Below are 19,194 nucleotides of genomic sequence, written 5' to 3'. Positions count from 1 at the left end.
ATTATTTATTTATAATGGTAATATTTATCTACTAACAGCCGAACATTCAACATCTCTGTATCTGTTTATTTAATGTAATATTTATTAATGCAATACATGTAACTGGTTAATATCATTATTGAAAACCGATGTTATTAGATGGGTGCTGGGTTAAATAGGCTGTATTAAAGTGTTGACAGATGACCTTTGTCTTTTTTACATTGGTTTTCACCAATCTGACCTTTGAATAAACAGCTGATGTAGTTCTTTATTCATGTTACAAATAATTAATACTCAAAATGAATGTTCAGAAAAAGGATTTCCCATTTTTGTGATAACTCAGATGTTTAGGGGCAATAGAAAATGAAATGGTATAAATTAAGTGTCTTTTCTAATACTCTTGATGCAAAATTAAGGAACTTGAAATTAACTCTATCTAATGTAGTTTGTGTTAATGATATCACTGTGTAATTACCCAGGAACCAGCAATTTTTCCTTACGAGAAGTCTGCTGCTCTCCTTAAAATACCACTGAGTAGTGTTATACTTTCAGCACTCATACGTTACCACATTTCGATAAGGGTACAAGATAATTACGATTTGTCTTTCTATTTTTAGGGCTCATATGGTGTTGTAAAATTGGCCTACAATCAAAGTGATGACAAGTACTATGTAAGTGATACCTAAACTTGTGTCTTAATTAGAACTTTAATGCTATATTTACTGAATTTATGATACTAAATCAAGTAATGTGATCACTGGTGTGGAAAGTTGCGCCTACTATAGAGTTAAAGGACAATTGTAGTGAAAAAATCCCTTAAACATTAATAACAACATAAATGCTATAAAGCGTTAATGCAAGGATATGGGAAATAACTTTTTTTCCGCTCCCACACTGTCCATAGCATTCTGGGAACGTCGATATTGAGTGCCATTTTGTTTATCTGCTGGCGGACAGTGTGAGTTCCCTGGAAAATCATATTTTTTTTTTATACAGATCAATGTAGTTTTTTCTCTGGTTTGTGAATATCTCTACCAGTTGGGTATTGGCATAACAAAATATTCCACATTTTGGCCATTTTATTGGGTGAGGGTGCTGTCAATTTTTGGTGATTACATAACTTCTTTCCCCTTGCTTATCAGTCGATAGATTTTATTTTGCAGTGGTATGTTGTTTTATAAACAGTGTTTATTTAGTCCTATTTAATTCAGATAACCAGGATAATGTATAGAGCTGTCTTAGTCCCAGAGAAGAGTACTTATTAATGAAGTCATGTAGGTTTTCAGGTTTTCGGTCCCTACTTTAAGTGAAATGGCAGACTAGTGAGTGAGGGAACCTTAACTACATTAAACCTGAACAGAAAGCAAACATAGAGACAGTTTGGAGTGGTTTAGCGGATGAATGTATAGTGATAATTGATACTAAGTGTATGCCCATGAAACAGTTGGAGGCATATGACTAGTGGAACCAGGATAAGTATTATCAGACACAGGGTATCATATTCACAAACCATGTTGGTTTATGCCATCTCTCCTAGAAGTCAGTTTACAACTTTTACACTTTAGTTTGTCTATGACTTTACAATTTAAAATAATAATATTAAAATTAATAATTAATTCAAGTGTATTAAAGTTTATTATAGTGTGTCAAAGCACTGACAAACAATGACAACTAGTGTTCTATGGCTTTCTCTATGGCCAGTCTATATCTAACCCCTTCATTTCTCAAAGCACAGCAGATGATGTATCTCATTAGTAAGGGAATCATAATTTTAGGATACTGGTAATTCAATGATGGCAGAGAATAGTATCCCCCTAGGTTGCTCAAACCTCATACTTGGAGTTACGCATATAGCCACCAGGTTGCCTTGTGTAACAAGAACTCAGGCAGCAGTTATATGATGACTGAATGCTTTGTGTGATCCTTTAACAGCTTTAAATGCGTAACTGGCCTTAAATGTTTTTTAGACAGGATTGCCTAGTCCCTATTATGAAGCTGCTTTGCTGGACTTGCCCCATAGCTGATTGAATAAATAAGAAATCATGAAGGTTCTCCTTCTGGTTGCCCTTTCGCTCTTCCAATCCGCTTTTTTGTCCAACTTTTTTTTTATCCAACTCAAACGAGACTTATATACATAACAACTGTGTTATGGCTTTCAAGAACATGTTTGCATGCCTCTAGTCTACAATGGGTCTTATGGGTTTATTAAAGCTCATAGCACTAATAAGCACAACAAGTATAATAAATACAGCTTGCGTAATACCACTTATTAAATTCTAGCGGTATTACAGACAACAGTAATTATTGCTGCAATGTTATTATCATGAATAACACAGAGAAAACAATGCCTTTATGAAGCGAAAACAGAAACATTTGTCATCAGTCAGCATAACATTAGTTTTGTAATTGTTTTTGCCTTACTCCTACTCCAGATCCCCGATGGCTGTCTGGCAAGTGTTTCTCAGGCTCATTTTGCTTCTTGAACATGACAGGGAAGAAAAAACACTATGATATATTAATTTACTTTTTTATTCTGTTGTTATAACAATATAGTACTGATTGACACAACAGACATCTAAAATATTTACAGCTTGGAAAATCTTTATGAAAATTCTGTGTGTAGCAGCTCACCAAATATAGGTATCAGAAAATGTGGAAACCTTAACTTGTTTGATCTTAAAGACCTGCCCTATATTCACCAAGGGCCTAAGAGTAGATGTTGCACCTCCATGTAGAAAGGTTAAGCAGCTGCTTAAGGCCCCTGCCAGAGATTGAGCACTTTACATTTATGTTCCTTAGGACTGCTTTAGAACCTAGAGACATCCCTATTTAATTTGTATTCATGACCATTTCCACTATTTAACTCTCTGAATGATTACATTTGAGGGAATCTCATGGCAAATCTTGGAAATTATTTGTAAATGTACAATATTGCTGCTAGTTTTCTGGTTTAGGGGTTAATAAATACCTTTCACAGTCCAAGCATTAACTTGGATGACTGGATATAAAATCTGATCTCCAACTAAACCTGTTCCACACAAGGGAAATACAACTGGAATAGAATTTCCCTCCAATATGGTGATACCTGCAGCCAGTTGAAACATCAAGTAGTTCTTGCGTATCAATTTGAGATCCTTCAGTCACTAGTTTAAAAATGGCACAATTGTTATTATAATGGTTAAGCTGATCACATAATTTATTTAAGCTTCTGGCTTTTGCATTTAGAACCATTGTTGCCATATCATTATTACACAAATGTATCCTCCAATGAAGAAAACATAATTTTAGCTGAAGTAATTTGCTATAGCAACAGCTAGACTTGTGCATTTGGAATTATACAAATTTTAATGAAATTTGCTAATTTCGTTGATTTGTACAAATGTCAAAGAACGATGAGGGACTCCCAAACGAAACTGAAGCAGAGAACTTCATTTCATTGTTTTTTCACTCTCACTCAATCTTACTCACACTACGTGCTTGCATTCTCTACTAAAGATCAGACTGCAAGAGGGGTTGACTAAAATAAATAACTGAATGAATGCAGTGCTGTGTAGTAAATACTATATAGTTACATAGACCATTTAGTACAACTAAGATAAGATGACCATAAAAGATATAAAATGGGAATATAGAGATATTGCACAAAAATAAGAAGAAACCTTTCTACTGCATAGCAGGAAATATATAGTGGTTCCAAAGTGGCAAATTACAGCAAACGAGAGGTGCAATGTTTTATTAAAAAGTATTGATGTTAAAAGAAAATTATATTATACTTAAGGTTATTTGTCTGGGGAGTGGGGGGTAAAGTATAGTAAAATGCTTTCAAATTTAAAGGCCACATATGGCCCCCCCCCGTCTCCATCTTTTGCTCATTGGGATAGGAGGTTAAAGTATAATTATGTTGGAAACACACAGATCCAGCCCACATCTCCCATAGATATATTAACACTAAACCTTAAAATAGACCATACCTACCCCCGCCTCAAGTTTTCTGGGTAGAGGGAGATAATTGTCCAAGTGACAATTTTTTTGTCACGTAAGCTGCTAAGTATCTGCTTTAAAGGATGAGTATACCTGTTCTCATTTGTGAATAAACCCTTGCATTTTAGTTCCCCATGAGGATCTTTGTCAAGGGAGCTTAAATGTTAAGTTACACTACATGGAATGATGTTCATGAATACCCTCAACATTAGTTTCTTTTTTTCTGGTTTTCTTGGGGTTTTTTTGGGGTTTTTTTTTGCATTGTTGACTCAGATATATAGGTAATGATGTAAAAAAAAAATTCACACATTTAACAAAGTATTTTGCGTTTTGGTGTCAGGATTGTGTATGTGAAATCAATGTTTTTGCTCCTGCTTGGATTCAAATAAATGAAACGTTATGAGTCCATCAGCAGTGGCAATGAAGCTGCTGTGGAAAAAAACCCATTACATTTTCCCCTGTAAACCATAGCAAAGAAATTGGTTTCTTGATTGGAAATCTATCGTCTGGCTAGATGAGGTTGCATTACACATGGGAGCATACAATGAGATTATGGGAAGGCAGATTACAAAACCTTTCAAGCCTTCTTGTAATATATATAAATCCATGTTTCCATAACGGTTAAAACCTTATGTATGGTCAGAATTATCAACTGTTAAACAATTATAGTCATCTTCCTGATTTTATCCCTGCATTAGTGGGCTTCAAGTTGTCCATAGCTTAGCATCTTTTTTTCTGCCTTAGTGTCTATGGGCAAAATGCATAACATCATAATTTCCTCATGCCTCTCATTAAACCTAAACCTCCTGTTACCACTAGTAAAATTGTTGAATTACAGGACATTTCATTAAAAACATCACCATAGCAATCTATTTAAAAGCTGCTTTAGGGAACTTGTTCAGTGTTCTTTCGTACCTCTTTTGGACAAGAATTGGGTGGAGATGATTGGAGAAAGGACAAATAGAATATACAATAAGGCAGTAAGTAGATGGAGTTTAACACCACTCTCCATGCCCAGAGGCTGAGACTGTGCCAGAGGTCTAGCAGTCATCAGTGCTTCCAGGGGCAATCTGGACTGTTCCTAGTTATGTAGTTGTAAGCTTCAAAAGATGGAATTTAGCATCAGAGCTTGAATTTGTGAAAAGTATTTACTAGTACATACTATTTATGGTATAATCCCGTAAAGTTAATCCTTTGGTCCTGGCTTCTTTGTACTTTATTGGTCGCCAGCAGGGGCCTCCTCTGCCATCAGCCAGTGAAGTGCCCCTCCACTTCATTCGTTGATGGCAGACGAGCCCCCTGCTGGTGACCAATAGAGATGCTCGTACAGAGTTTTACAATCCTGGTGCCTAATCTCAGCCAATAGAGTCGCTCGTTCAGTCCTTTAACTCTTGGAGCGGGGAGACCATGGTCTCCCCAGGCCAAGTTCTGCCGTGAGATATTAAAGGTCCGTGCGAGCAACATCAATTGGTTGATGTTAGAGGAGGCCCCTGCCGGCAACCAATAGTCGCCCGTGCCATGCTGCGTAGATAAGGTAGGCTGGAGGGGGAAAGGACCAGGGAGATTAGTAGACAAAGACGAACTCAAAGATTCTTCGTGTTCAGTGTCTTTGTATATGTTTTGCCGCCGCCATGTTAGTTTCTTCAGTGTTCAGCGGAACAACAAAAACACGCCCGTCGTGTTCGTTTTCATGTTCGCCCGAATACAAATGCACAAGTCTAGTACTTACCCAGTTCTGCTGACACCTGACCACATTCCTTACAGACTTTGGGCTCAACTCCTTGGAAAGAGTGAATGGTTTTGGCTAAAAATGTCCCCTCCTGCTTTTGTGTTGTATCATATTATTCATGTGATCTGGCTACAGGTATAATGTGTACTTTTGTCCATCAAAATGTTGTTTTTAAATAGTAAGATTTTTGTATACTTTATTTTCATGGTAGTTGCTTAAAGCCAGCTTCTTAAAGTATTTTAGTTTTTTTTTAAGTTTGCTTCACTATTTAACACTAATTCATATTATAACATTTACTTTCATAGTGCATCTTGTGTGCCATTTTCTTTTACGGCTTTCTTGGGGTAGATGGGTAAATAAAAAAAAATCAGAAGAAGCAGTCCGTCAGTGGCGATGGTGGCTGCTCCATCTTTAGCACTGAACTAATTCTGTTTTGTATGTGTATGCCTTTGACAGCAGACAGAATACATCCTTTAGATTTCCTTCTGAAATTTTCCCAAACAGTGCCCCGATGAAGCTTTTATTCAGCTAATGTGCTAGAATGTGTCATATACAGATAAAAATGGATTATTTGTTGCCTGATGCTATCTTAATAGATAAAGGAATGCACAAGGCACTTAAATTTGATGTAACCCTGGACTGCATGAACCTATTGTACATTCAAAAGTACAGAAGCACTAAGTTTTATGATAATTTCATAATAGATTTCCTTAGATTTTACGATAACCAAATAAAATATGCCTGAGACCATACCATGGGAACTAACAAATGCTTTTGCACAGTATTTGACAGCCCTTTTATGGGAAAAAACATGAATATAGGTGGACTAAAAGCATTAAAGCTGATATTTGGAGCTATTACCAGCATACCCGAAACTATTCTAATTATCATCCTTTGTCAACGTAACATTCAAATGCATAATATGTTAAACAGTATTGCAAAGGCAGAGAAATGTTGCTAACAACACAGTCTACAATTAGAGATCTATTTACTGAAAGAGTGGTGAATGAATGAATAGTGCTCAGGCAGAGGCTGAAGAGGTTAATACAATGAGGGAGTTTTTTAAGTAGGGACAAGGCTATCGTGAAGACAAGACTAAGGACTTCCCAAATATCTGAAATTATGGGAGGTATGGTATTATAGGAATTATTTGTTTATAGGAATTATTTACTGTTCTCCACCTTAAAAGTTTGGGGAAAAAGTATTTAAAAAGGGGACTGCCGAAAAAAAACGTGTTCGTTTAGTGAAGCTTATTTACAAAGCAGTAATCAAACTACTGTTTATGTAATACGCACATCTTATTATTAGCATAAGAGAATGTTTTGCGCTTCTGTTTTTTTATGTTTTGGGATTTTTTAGTATGTGGTTCCTTGGCAACCGCTAGGTTTAGTTTGCCAGAAAGTGAGTATTTATGAAGAATTGTCATCCAAGCCTATAATAATTGTCTTCACATTCATCTTCTCTGTTTTATTCTTGCACTTGGGAAAATGTCTCAAAAGAAGAAAATGTGGTGTCACAAAAATGGATAAAATATCAGATTTCAGAATTCAGTCCAAGCTGTCGAATTGCTTTTTTTTGTTTCATTTAAAATACCCACTGAGCAAGCATATGTTAACCCCGCAGATCCATCTACATAGGAGATAAATAAGAGGCGAAGTAGACTCAGGATGCCAAGTAGGTATCTTCTACATAGTGACACTCTGAGTCCCGTACTATATAGCACACAGTTAAGTTGGCTCATGGTTAAGTGAATAAAGTCCATAGTTTTATTTTACTATAAAATGCAATAAAGCAGTGTTTTGCATAAATGTTTATTTTGGTGGGTTTACTAGTCTGTTTTACAAGCTGTAAAAATAGACATACATAGAGTTATAAACATAAAATATGTTTTATCTTATATTTTGCGTTTTGCTTTCTTTTGCAGGCAATGAAAGTTCTTTCAAAAAAGAGATTATTGAAACAGTATGGGTTTCCACGTAAGTATTTAGGTGGTAACAAATATGTCATTTTTGGAGAAAAATGTTAACCAAAATATTGCTTTATTTAAGAATAAGAACTGCTTCTGTGTAAACACTTTAAATGGTTCAACAGCAGTTAATGTGAAGCTTTCATCTACACTTGCGTAGCTTTTGGTGGCACTACAATATTTTTACATTGGCTTTAAAAGTCTGGGCTGTCGCCTCCTCAAAGTTAAATTTAAAAGGGTTGACATAACCAGCATAACTTATTCAATGCCCTGAGTACTTTCTCCAAAGGAGATATGTAACTTAGTGGTGAAAATCACTCGCCCGGCCCAGTGCTTCCTCGTTACTTAATTTATGGGACATTATGAGGTCAGAGTAACCATTTGGTACTCCCTCCTTGTGGTGCTCTGCTAAATGACATAACACGTAAGGAAGTTCCGTAAATCATGCATTACATAATTGTTACTGTATATGAAGGAAAACATCTTAAAATTTGTATTCCTTAGTTTTTTTTTTATTAATTTTGTTTCCTCTATAGGCCGACCTCCCCCTAGAGGATCAAAGACTGCATCTGGAGACCAGACGAAGCCAATGGCTCCACTGGAGAGAGTTTATCAGGAAATAGCTATTTTGAAAAAATTGGATCATGTTAACATTGTCAGATTGGTTGAAGTAAGTGCTTCTATTGTCGATGTCTATCGCTGTTATAAACATGTTTGCTATCATTAACAGCCTGTATCTATAGATAATCAATATATATCATAGCTATTCACCAGGAAACACAATAAAAAGGAGGCATCATATTATATATAGGAAAAGTAATTCAATAAATATCTAATAACACTTCTTCAGGAGAATAGCTTGTTTTCCAGAGCAGTGATCTCTGCTCTGATAACCCAGGCAACTTGTGAGACATTTTTATATGTGCCTTCAGCATGTCATCACTACACTTGGATGGCACTTTTTTTAAGGCAATAAAAGGGTCCCATGCTGAAAAAGTGGTAATAAGAGGGAGCAAAGCCCGGGCTGACCATCATGTACACTGGGCAAATGCCTGGTGGGCTGCTCTCTTACAGAGCCACACACTCGCCTGATCTGCAGGTTGTTTGCATCAGTGTGTGACCAGTGGCTGGATACCTGAGCGTAAAAACGTAGTGTATATCATGGCTTGTAGTGTAGTATAGCATTTCAAAATCTTCCCCTGGACGCACAGTGCTGCTTACTGCTCATGATCTTTACTGGTGAAGATGTTATGAAATTCACTTTTGCACTGTTAAAATTTACATTATTTGTAATTACCTTTTCAATTAACAAGAAATTGATGAAGAGAGTGCTGATTTCAAATTATTTTCCTGCAGGTGTTAGATGATCCAGCAGAAGACAATCTTTATATGGGTAAGAGCTGATTTTCTTTGTCAGTGATATGTAATGTGTGTTAAAATGTTTCAGTATATAGCCAGAGCTGGTGTGCCAGTAAGGTTAGAAGTCATGATAATTTACAACTAATTTGTTTAATTTAATAAGCAAATAATTAAATATTACATTTCAAAGTTCAATTTCAATCACTGAGTATTGTTTTTAAAACTCATGCCCTTGTGACAGTAAATTGATCAGCAGTCATTTTACTTGATTTATGAATTTGTGACATGCCAAATTGTTTTTGTGTGTGTTTTTTTTGTTTGTAGATATCACTAACGTGTGTTGGAGATGGGAGAACAGTGTAGTAGACTTCAGAATTAGTTTGTTTTAATAAATCATTTGTATGCCGTTATAGTGACATACATGAATATCCATACAATGGCACTTGTATAGCTTGTGAGAAACATTACTTCTGATGCTGACTTGGTGTTCTGTTCTGCTTCATTCTCTTTAATAGATCTCTCCCTGGCTACTTGGCTAGACCCACAGTTCTAAATAATATTTGCCCAACCCACTTGTCTCCTTATTTAAATATATTGAAGCAGGCTTGACTATATCTCTCCATAACACATTCTTCTAGTTGGCATTAGAGTCACATTGATTTATCGTAGTGTTATTCTACGTTATGTGTACAGCTTAGATATCACTGTGACCTTTGTGGAGACAATGTTTCAGTGCCCGATCGCTAGTAGAGCCATTAGTATCAATCATTGCATATCTATTGAAGGTGTCCCACCCCCATTTTCCCTGTATTGATCTAGTTAATACTGTGAAAGCATTTCCTGATTTATGAGTGTGTACCCTAATTACTTGAATTTCCAGCTGGAAAAAAATGTTTAGATCTGCTCTTATTGTTGGATCACATGGAGATGATTTTGCTTGTCCTGAAATAAAGGATAATTTCAAGAGCTTACACGCCAGTGTCCGACAAAGTCTTAGAAATCACTACTGCATTTGATCTCATTTAAAATTGTCTTTGTGTCGGTACTTGTTGCCATATTCTTAAATTGGCCATGGTCATTTACATATTTAGAATCTACATCACATGAATCACTATTTAAATGAATAAAAGTAATATCGTATATAGGATATTTTGCTGGTTCTATATTAGCATCAGGTGCCTAATGGTCTGTTCAAAAAGAACCTCCATCCACTGCCTAATTTACATATGTGACTGACTGTCAAGCCCATATGTACATGCTAATTTAAACAAAGTCGTAATTCTTCATATCACAGTTATACCTGAGCCTTGCACAGGCATGCATTGGGTTAAAACACAGATATAATGATGGTAGATGTCCTTAACCTGTGCCGTGAATTGCGTGGGACTTGTCTAGTAAGTGGCTGAAATGCAGTGGGGACCCTGGTCCTTGCAAGGTTCAGCAGGCTTGGCTTTTTTCTGGATTTAGTCTGCCAATGATTGACAGATAGGAAATGGAAACTATGAAATCATAAATTACACAAAAATGCGGGTGCTTCTTTGTTTTTTTTAAATCAAAGTAAGTGTCACAATTACTTCTCCCTTACTGAAAAATACAGGAGCCTTTTATCCATTTTGATTATAGTTGCAGCTGCCCAGCACAATGACCAATATGGCTTTGCAGTCTCTCCTCTTTAGTGTATTACCTGCTATATGTATGTAGGATCAGCCTCCTGGTTTGGAACAAAGAGACTTAAATATGGATTGTCACAATAGGCTACATCATTACATTTTAATGCATTTGGAAATAAGAAATCAGATTCACCACCGTAAAAATTCAGTTATTTGCGGGGAAAATGTTTTGTAATAAAACAGTATGTTAAATAATGTGTGCATGTGAAAGTAATTTGCCCTGTGAATTTTAAGAAACAGCATTAACTTTGCAGTGTTAAAATCTATTTATTCAAAAATGATCCATATGTACTGTATATATGGAAATAGACTGGCAATTTTTCAAGTTTGCTGTATTTTTTATTATGTTGAGTCCAAATGCTGTGGGTGCAGAGAATTCTTTGCATAGCTTTCCTGTATAGTGAATGTATTAGGCTATTAGAGTAAATTGTTCATTCGAAAAGGGCATTAATGAAAGTAGGTCATGCTTTGGAGAGAATATAGTTCTAGAGCTCTAGCAAGGAGCGCCTGTTAACCTGCTTATGAGTACAGACAGTGACTAGATGCCAAATGTGCTACATGTGAAGCTCGTCCACCTAATGTGGACATTCCAACAAGCCGTCACCTTGTGTGGAAGACTAGCTGTAAATGCTTACTGTGACTGATTGTGTCAGATACATAGCAATAGCTTAAATGAGACATGTATCTACACTCCTAAATGTGTAGCAGATCAATACACTAAGCAGCTGCATAAAACATTTAAGAGGCTAAACAGAAAAAACCAAGCCTATGTACATTGACCAAAAGCTGAAGTTTTCTGGCTTTCTGAGGTTGCTCTTTGTGTGTTTTTTGCACATCTGTTGTAGCAATTTTTAATTTTTTTTTCATGTTATTCTGAGAATTTGTATCCTTTTCTTTCAGTTTTTGACCTCCTGCGCAAAGGGTAAGTAAAAAAAAAAAAAAAAAGTTGAACGCCTTAAAAACTGGTAACATAAAAACAATGGTATATCTCCTATATGCCTTTTTAAGACTGTGTCTTTTTGGGACCCCAATCCTAGGGGCGGATCCAGAGCCTGACCTCTGGAGGGGCACTCCCACTAACACACACCCAGACATACACATACAGTACTAACACACTTACACCAACACATTCAATGATACCACACAAGCAGACGTTCACACTAACACACACTCACATACTAGCACACATACCTAGACAATTAAACAAACACTCAAAACTAACACAACCATATACATACTATAACATACCCAAAGACACATGTTCACACACTTAAATACGCCATACTAACATACCCAGACATACACTTTCACTGACATACACAGACACATACCCAGACGCACACAGTAAAATTCTCAGACACTAACATACCCAGGCACTCACACTAACATACCCAGACAAAGATGTGTTCACACATTAACATACCCAAAGACACACTTTGAGTAAAATACCCAGACAAACATGCTAACATACCCAAAGACATTTGTTCACACACTAATATGGACACTAACTTTCGCTACACCCACACTAAAATCCAGTAGCCAAAGACACATGTTCACATACCCAGAGACACACGTTCACTAACATACATAGACATATACCCAGACACACACATTAACATACCCAAACAAAGATGTGTTCGTGTTCACATACTAACATACCTGGGTACTCACATAACATACCCAGGCACTCACACTAAAATACCCAGACACATGTTCACATACCCAGACACACGTTCACTAACATACATAGACACGTACCCAGACACACACGTTAACATACCCAAAGACGTGTTCACACACTAACATACCTGGGCACTCATGTGACATACCCAGGCACTCACACTAAAATATGCAAAGACACATGTTCAAACATTTACATACCCAGACACACGCTAACATACCCAAGGGCACATATTCACACTTTTACTAAAATACCCAGACACGCATGCTAACCTACCCAGACACATGCATTACACATGTTCACACACTTACATACCCACACAAGCTTTTACTAACATATCCAGACACACATAACCAGACACCCACACACAAACATGCCCAAAGACATGTCCATGCACTAAAATACCCACACAGATTCTAACACACCCAGGCACTCACACAAACAAATCCAGACATAGACACATGCTCACACACTAATATACCAAGACACACACACTAACATACCCAAACACATATGTTCATAAACTAAAATACCCCCCCACACACATACACACTTTCACTAACGTACCCACATGTTCACATACCTAGACAAACACACACAAACACCCCCCCACACACACACACACCCTAACATACCCAGATACACATAAGTAACTCAAACACTATAGTATGATGTACTCCAAACCTAACAACTACTTTTAGGATATTATGTAATGTGATCTGTTCAGTTGATGGGTGGATATCTTATCTTACGTATTTTTTCCTAGGCCAGTCATGGAGGTTCCAAGCGATCATCCCTATTCAGAAGAACAAGCTAGAATATACTTTAGGGACATTGTCCTTGGCATTGAATACTGTGAGTACTAATGATTGAAACAAAATATTCCGTTTCTAACACTTTTTTAGCACATCTACTGCAATAAAAGAGAAGTCACTTAAGGCTTCAGATTTTGTTCTATAAAAGCATTGTAGACAGTCATGCACAATGCACGTGACAAAGTAAATTCGATTTTGTTTTTACTGAAAGCAATAAGTTTTCCTTATCGATAGACATCGAATATGCTTTATTTTAACAGGCTGCTTTTGTATGATAGCAGTTATCAGCCAGTGTGTTTTTGAATAGTTGTCTGTATTCATGTGACTATACAATCACTTTAACACAGTGATATGCACATCACAAATATTTCTGCTGCTCTGGTGCTATATGGGAGGGCATAGATAGAGTAAGAGCTTCTACTACATCGAAACAAACATCAGATGCTATGGAGCTAGTATTTAATGATATGACTCTTCAGTGTTTTGACTGAATGGGTTAATGCACTGAAGCCAGCCAACACCAGCTGTCTGAACGGAGATCATGATATTGACTTACCAATATTAAAGACAGTAGCAATAGCTGGTAACCATATTGTTGAATTTAATTCATTTTAGAAGATCTTGCTGTTATACAAAACTGCAGGTAATGCTCATGTTTTTCACTGTTTTATAACACTTGAAGACTGATTGTGTATTATGTCGAAATGCAAACTACAAGACCTGCATACCAAAAAAGAATTGTATCTTCATCTCTAAACAAACCACGTGCTCTACATCTTTGTATACACTAGATTTTATGGTCAGATTACCTTTAGTCAAAAGACACCAGCTGGAGTGAGTCAAAATTGAGATTTGTGATTGTTTTTCTTTCTTTCTAAAGTTGGCTAGAATTATGCGTGCACCACATGCTATGTTGCCAGCCTGCTAATAAATGTGTAACAGTGATATGCCAATAACACAAGTTAGTAAGTAATTGCAGCTTCTTTAGGGCATTTAAAAAAAGCCTCCTTCAATATTTTAATTGTCAGACGTGGATGGATAATTCCTTTATGGGATTATGGTGGTTGAAATTATCTATGGGTGATGGTACTAATAACAAAACTAAACTAACTAACGCTAATTGGAGATTTTTTTTCATCCCAGACTTGCCTTGCCTCCAGATGTTTATGGAGGAATATAAGCTATAGCCAGCTGGAGGGTATCTCCCATGGTGTGCCGCTTCCTCAGAAAAATATATTATGTGACTCAGACTTTCCTCATCACCTGACAAGGCAGCACTTCAAATGAATAGCAGAACATACAGGGAATTGGACCCCAGAGGGTCAGCACCGTATACAAAATCCAGAGCAGGCACTAAAGTAGAACCATCCCATTAAATTAGAGGCCATCATCAGTATTACAAATCCTCAGTGACGTTTACAGACAGGTTATTATGTTTTTCCAGTCTGTTTCAGGTGTCTTAACGATACATTCAGGCTATATAACGATTTTATGGAACTGTAATATTTGACAAGTGCAGTATATAGCCTGGAGTGATACTTGATCTGAAGTCCTAATGCACAGTAGTGTTATAAAAATATATCTCAACTCATGGTCCATATTCCTTTTGCTTAATAATAGATACTAAGAGACATCGGGATTCAGCTCTGATGTCAGTTGTGAAATCCACTATTTAAAGACATTACTTTGCAAGTAGTTACTGCAATGCTGTCTGCAGCAGTCATCAATGTGCGTCAGACGTTCTCTGGGGAAATAAACTGACGTTATTAGATTACATCACAACATTGAACCCCTGGGGTGCTGAAACATACTGATAGTGGATAGTTGGTTCAGTTAATGCTTAGTGCTACAGTTAGTGTGTAAGGGAAGTAATTAGTTCAGTGTTAAAGTGAGAGTGACAAACCTGCATTACCGCAGCATTAGTGCCTTTTTCAATTTTTCTAAGTTATGTTAATTAAATATTTGTACTGATTAAGGATTGAGGCTTTACATCAGGAAAAATGGGCAGGCTAGATGGGCCAAATGGTTTTTACTTGCCATCAAAATCTGTTTCTGTGCTTCAGAAGGGGTGAAAGAAAAGAAGCATATATGTAACATCAACTCTATTGTCCTTTCCCCACAATGAACAAAGTTAAATCAGGGACCTGATTTTATTCCAGGGCTCTCCAGGGGAAACCGGGAAGGGTGGCAACAATACACCATGCCTCCCAACAGATTTTTGGGCACTGTCCCACTGGCATTGTGAGGTGCCTGTTCAGAAAAGGTAGACAGGTGGTAATGTTTCCCATCCTGCTCAATAGCCCAAGAACCCCTAGTGGCAACTGGCCCCTATTTTCTGCAGTGCAATTTATATATTTGCACAGCAGAGCAGGAATACAGTTATGCTGAGTGGTGTGGGGGGGCAGCCACTAGGTGCATTGCGACCCTCAACTACAGCAAACATATTGGCTGAGAGACAGCCTCACCCATTCAGTTATGCATTACACAGGGTCAGCTTTGCCCTTCCTACTGGAGAAACCTGCCAGTGTTGGACCTTCATAATAAGCAGTAAAGTGAGTAGTTGATACCTGCCAACTTATCCTTTAATGGATAGAATATGTGTATAAGATATTTCTGTATTAGTACATGTGGTTTTTCCTTTTAAGCATATCTGTGTATGTAGGCATACATGTATTTGCATTATGCCTTTGTGTTTATGTATCAGTGTAGCAACACAAAGACAGAAGTGTATCTTCTTCTATCATAAATACAAAGATTTATATTCATGATGTCTTGTATTATGGGTACCAAGTTATTTGTGGATATTCGGTTAGCTTTTATAAGTTTCATGCAACTAAGAGAACTGTTGACGAATGGGACTTGTGAGCAGAAAAAGAATTAGAGAAGATGGAGGAGGGCAAAATTTTGTGGGTTCAAAGTTAACCTAAGATTAAGGCTGTACAAGAAGGAGCCTAAAGACTGTAAAATGCAAAGAAAAGCGTTAAGCCTAGTGGGCCTTTTGCACCCCCCCATTACTAACACACTAGCATACACATACTCGTGCTTACATATACACACTTTTTGAAACATACACACTTGCTCACACTGACTAAAGCATACTCACTCAATCAATCACACCTCACCAAATCTCCCTCTTAGCTGTCCTGAACTGGAACTCTTCCTCATAACTGCTTTCACGTACTTTTAAAGCAAGTCCACGTAAAGTCACTTTACCTTAATATCTAATGAACTGTCTGTTCACTCCTTCCTCTGAGGTTGGCAAAGGAATATAAACACTTGCACAGAGATAAGGTGGATGTCTTACATAAATCTTGGTTCTTTTTATCTATTAATACTTCTACCTGAGTAAGTATTTTTCATCAATAACTTGTAGGATCCTGAGTAATATCTGAGGAGGTCTGTTGGGATCAGGAAACACACTTGAAAAACAATTATTTTCTTTTATATGAGTTGTATGTGTGTTACCTACACTGTTAAAGTATAATGTAAACTTTTTTCATTAACCTTTAGTATCTTTATAAAATGTGTATTATCCAAGCTAATCAGCATTTTTTTCTATGTCATTTGTGACTTGTGTCTGGCGCATGTTATGAATAAACTAATTGGTTGTTTGTAAAGGTCAAACATTTCACTGGTGTCATGTGTCATATTGTCAGGTTAATTGTGAGCTGCTGAATCCAATTTATTAATAGCCCCAAAATAATGAATATTATAGCAATTCAATGTAACCGGCCTAACTGCCAAACTCCTTAGTGAAACTTAGCAGGAATATGTTTGCTTCGTAACTTGAGTTGAAAGAAAAGGTATGTCAACAATAATATAATATTACCAGTTATCTCTTATAACAGTGGAAGTACTGTATGGCTGCTTGCCCTTTTGATAATTATGTTATATTATGCAAGTGCTAAATGCATGGAAAAAGAATACCAAAGAAGACACGTGTTTGTAGAATTTTTATTTGTTTAATTCTTAATTAAATTAATTAGATCATTCTTTTGATTTAAACTAACAATAGAAAATCAGGAAATACCAGGTATCAAACAAACCTGTTGTTGGTAACACTGTACATTACCAAAAAAATTAACTTTCTAGTTAAAATAATACATGATACAACATTTAACCAATGTCCAGACTTTGATTTTTAGTAAAATTGTATAGTGCAAAATAATACATGATACAACATTTAACCAATGTTCAGACTTTGATTTTTAGTAAAATGGTATATATCGGAACCTGTATTAGGGAATTACTGTTGAACAAGAGTTTTCTGGGCATGATTTATGGCATCTAGCTGAGAGTGTTAGTAATTATGGGATCCTAACAGTATAATTTTATCTCTTGTTACTGATAGCTCTGATTACAATAATATGTCTTGTGAATAGATCAGTGAATGTAGTTCCATTCTATAAAGGTCTATGAAACATGTTTAAATAGTGCACATAATCCTCCCTAACCCTGTATGTAGCACAAACGTTCTAACATGCAAAGATGCTCTGACACCTTGAACTGACATGCACTCCCAAATAACATACACTTATGCATACATACACGTACAATAACAACATATGCTTTCAAACACACAATAACAATCTAGACATACACACGCTAACACCACACAGTAACATACACTCTAACACTTTACGTTCCCACTGACACCATACACTTGCACTAACACACACACACACACATATATATATTTATATATATATATATATATATATATACACACACACACACACACACATTCACAATCTCACCCTCATCTTCTCTCACCTTCTCCTTTTCTTCTCCTCTCCTTCTTGTCTTCCAATCCTTCTCCACTGCTCCTCCTCTTCCTCTTTCATCATCTACAGTGTAGCTCACACAGCTCTTCCTCTCTGTTACCTTACATGTGCAGCCTTTATGTTTGATTCAAGATCGCTTTATGCTGATTCTATGCATGTTTAAATTCCCTCGCTGTATTAGCCTGTACCACATCTACAAGTTAATACAGTGAGGAAATTAAAACACGCATGGCATAGGCATAAAGTTATCCTGAATCTAAGACAAGATCAAAGAATGATTAAGACCTTAGAGCAGGGGTGTCCAAGTTTTTTCTGCAGTGGGCCACTTCATCAGAATTGTATACGTGCGAGGGCCGCACTCGTTTTTCACTGTGAGAAAATATGGCCTTTAATAAAACATGCAGATTAAAATAAATTAAATGACACAAAACCTTTACTTTTCCTCTCACTGATTTCTGGGCCTAGAAAGTTTTGTGACTACAAATGCAGGATTCTGTATAAGTAAAAATAAAATAGTTCTATTTATTTTAGCGATGCACTAAAATGAAAATTCTGGATCAAAACCGAAAATTCAGGGTTCACTTAGCCGAAACTGAAAATGACCCCCCACACACTTTTAATAAAAGTAAGTTACACACCAAAATTGTACAAAAAATGATATGATTGTTAACAGCAATCTCAGGCATACCCAGATTCCAGCATGTACTGGTTGGCTGGGCATTGTACCGGTATTTTTTGTCCAATTTTAGTGTGTAACCATGGTTTTATTAAAAGTAACACACCACAATTGGAGAAAAAAAAATCAACAATATGACTTGGCATGATAGGAGTGTGATTGCTAACAGCAAACACACTCTTTTCATACCCAGGCAACCAGTAAATGCTGGAACCTAGGCATGATGGGACTGTGATTGCTGTTAGCAGATTGCTGTTAGCTGTTAGCAATCACACTCCTATCATCCCAAGTCAGCCAGTACATGCTGGTACATGCTGGCTGTAAGTGCAGACCCCATACTGCTGGCAGCATCAATACACAAGGGGGACAGCTAGCGAGGTTTCAGCATGTACTGGCTGACTTGGCATGATAGGAGTGTGATTGCTAACAGCAAACACACTCTTTTTATACCCAGCCAACCAGTAAATGCTGGAACCTAGGCATGATGGGACTGTGATAGCTGTTAGCAATCACACTCCTATCATCCCAAGTCAGCCAGTACATGCTGGTACAGG

The 19,194-nt window shown here is 36.8% G+C and overlaps 1 protein-coding gene across 1 annotated transcript in view; it reads left to right on the top strand.

The window, feature by feature from the left end:
- Window positions 1-19,194, top strand: part of LOC149300896 (calcium/calmodulin-dependent protein kinase kinase 1-like) — a 67,516-nt gene that overhangs the window by 8,821 nt on the left and 39,501 nt on the right. The window contains exons 3-8 of the mRNA XM_089484563.1: window positions 597-650; window positions 7,614-7,665; window positions 8,192-8,325; window positions 9,012-9,048; window positions 11,585-11,606; window positions 13,132-13,220. Coding sequence (XP_089340689.1) covers window positions 597-650; window positions 7,614-7,665; window positions 8,192-8,325; window positions 9,012-9,048; window positions 11,585-11,606; window positions 13,132-13,220 — 388 coding nt within the window. The remainder of the gene's footprint in view (window positions 1-596; window positions 651-7,613; window positions 7,666-8,191; window positions 8,326-9,011; window positions 9,049-11,584; window positions 11,607-13,131; window positions 13,221-19,194) is intronic.

This window comes from Sceloporus occidentalis, unplaced genomic scaffold, assembly GCF_023333645.1.
Source record: "Sceloporus occidentalis isolate IW3139 unplaced genomic scaffold, rSceOcc1.0.p SCAF_22, whole genome shotgun sequence".
Classification (NCBI taxonomy): Eukaryota; Metazoa; Chordata; class Lepidosauria; order Squamata; family Phrynosomatidae; genus Sceloporus; species Sceloporus occidentalis.
Note: the sequence above shows the minus strand (reverse complement) of the source record. Positions and strands in the feature narration are given on the sequence as shown.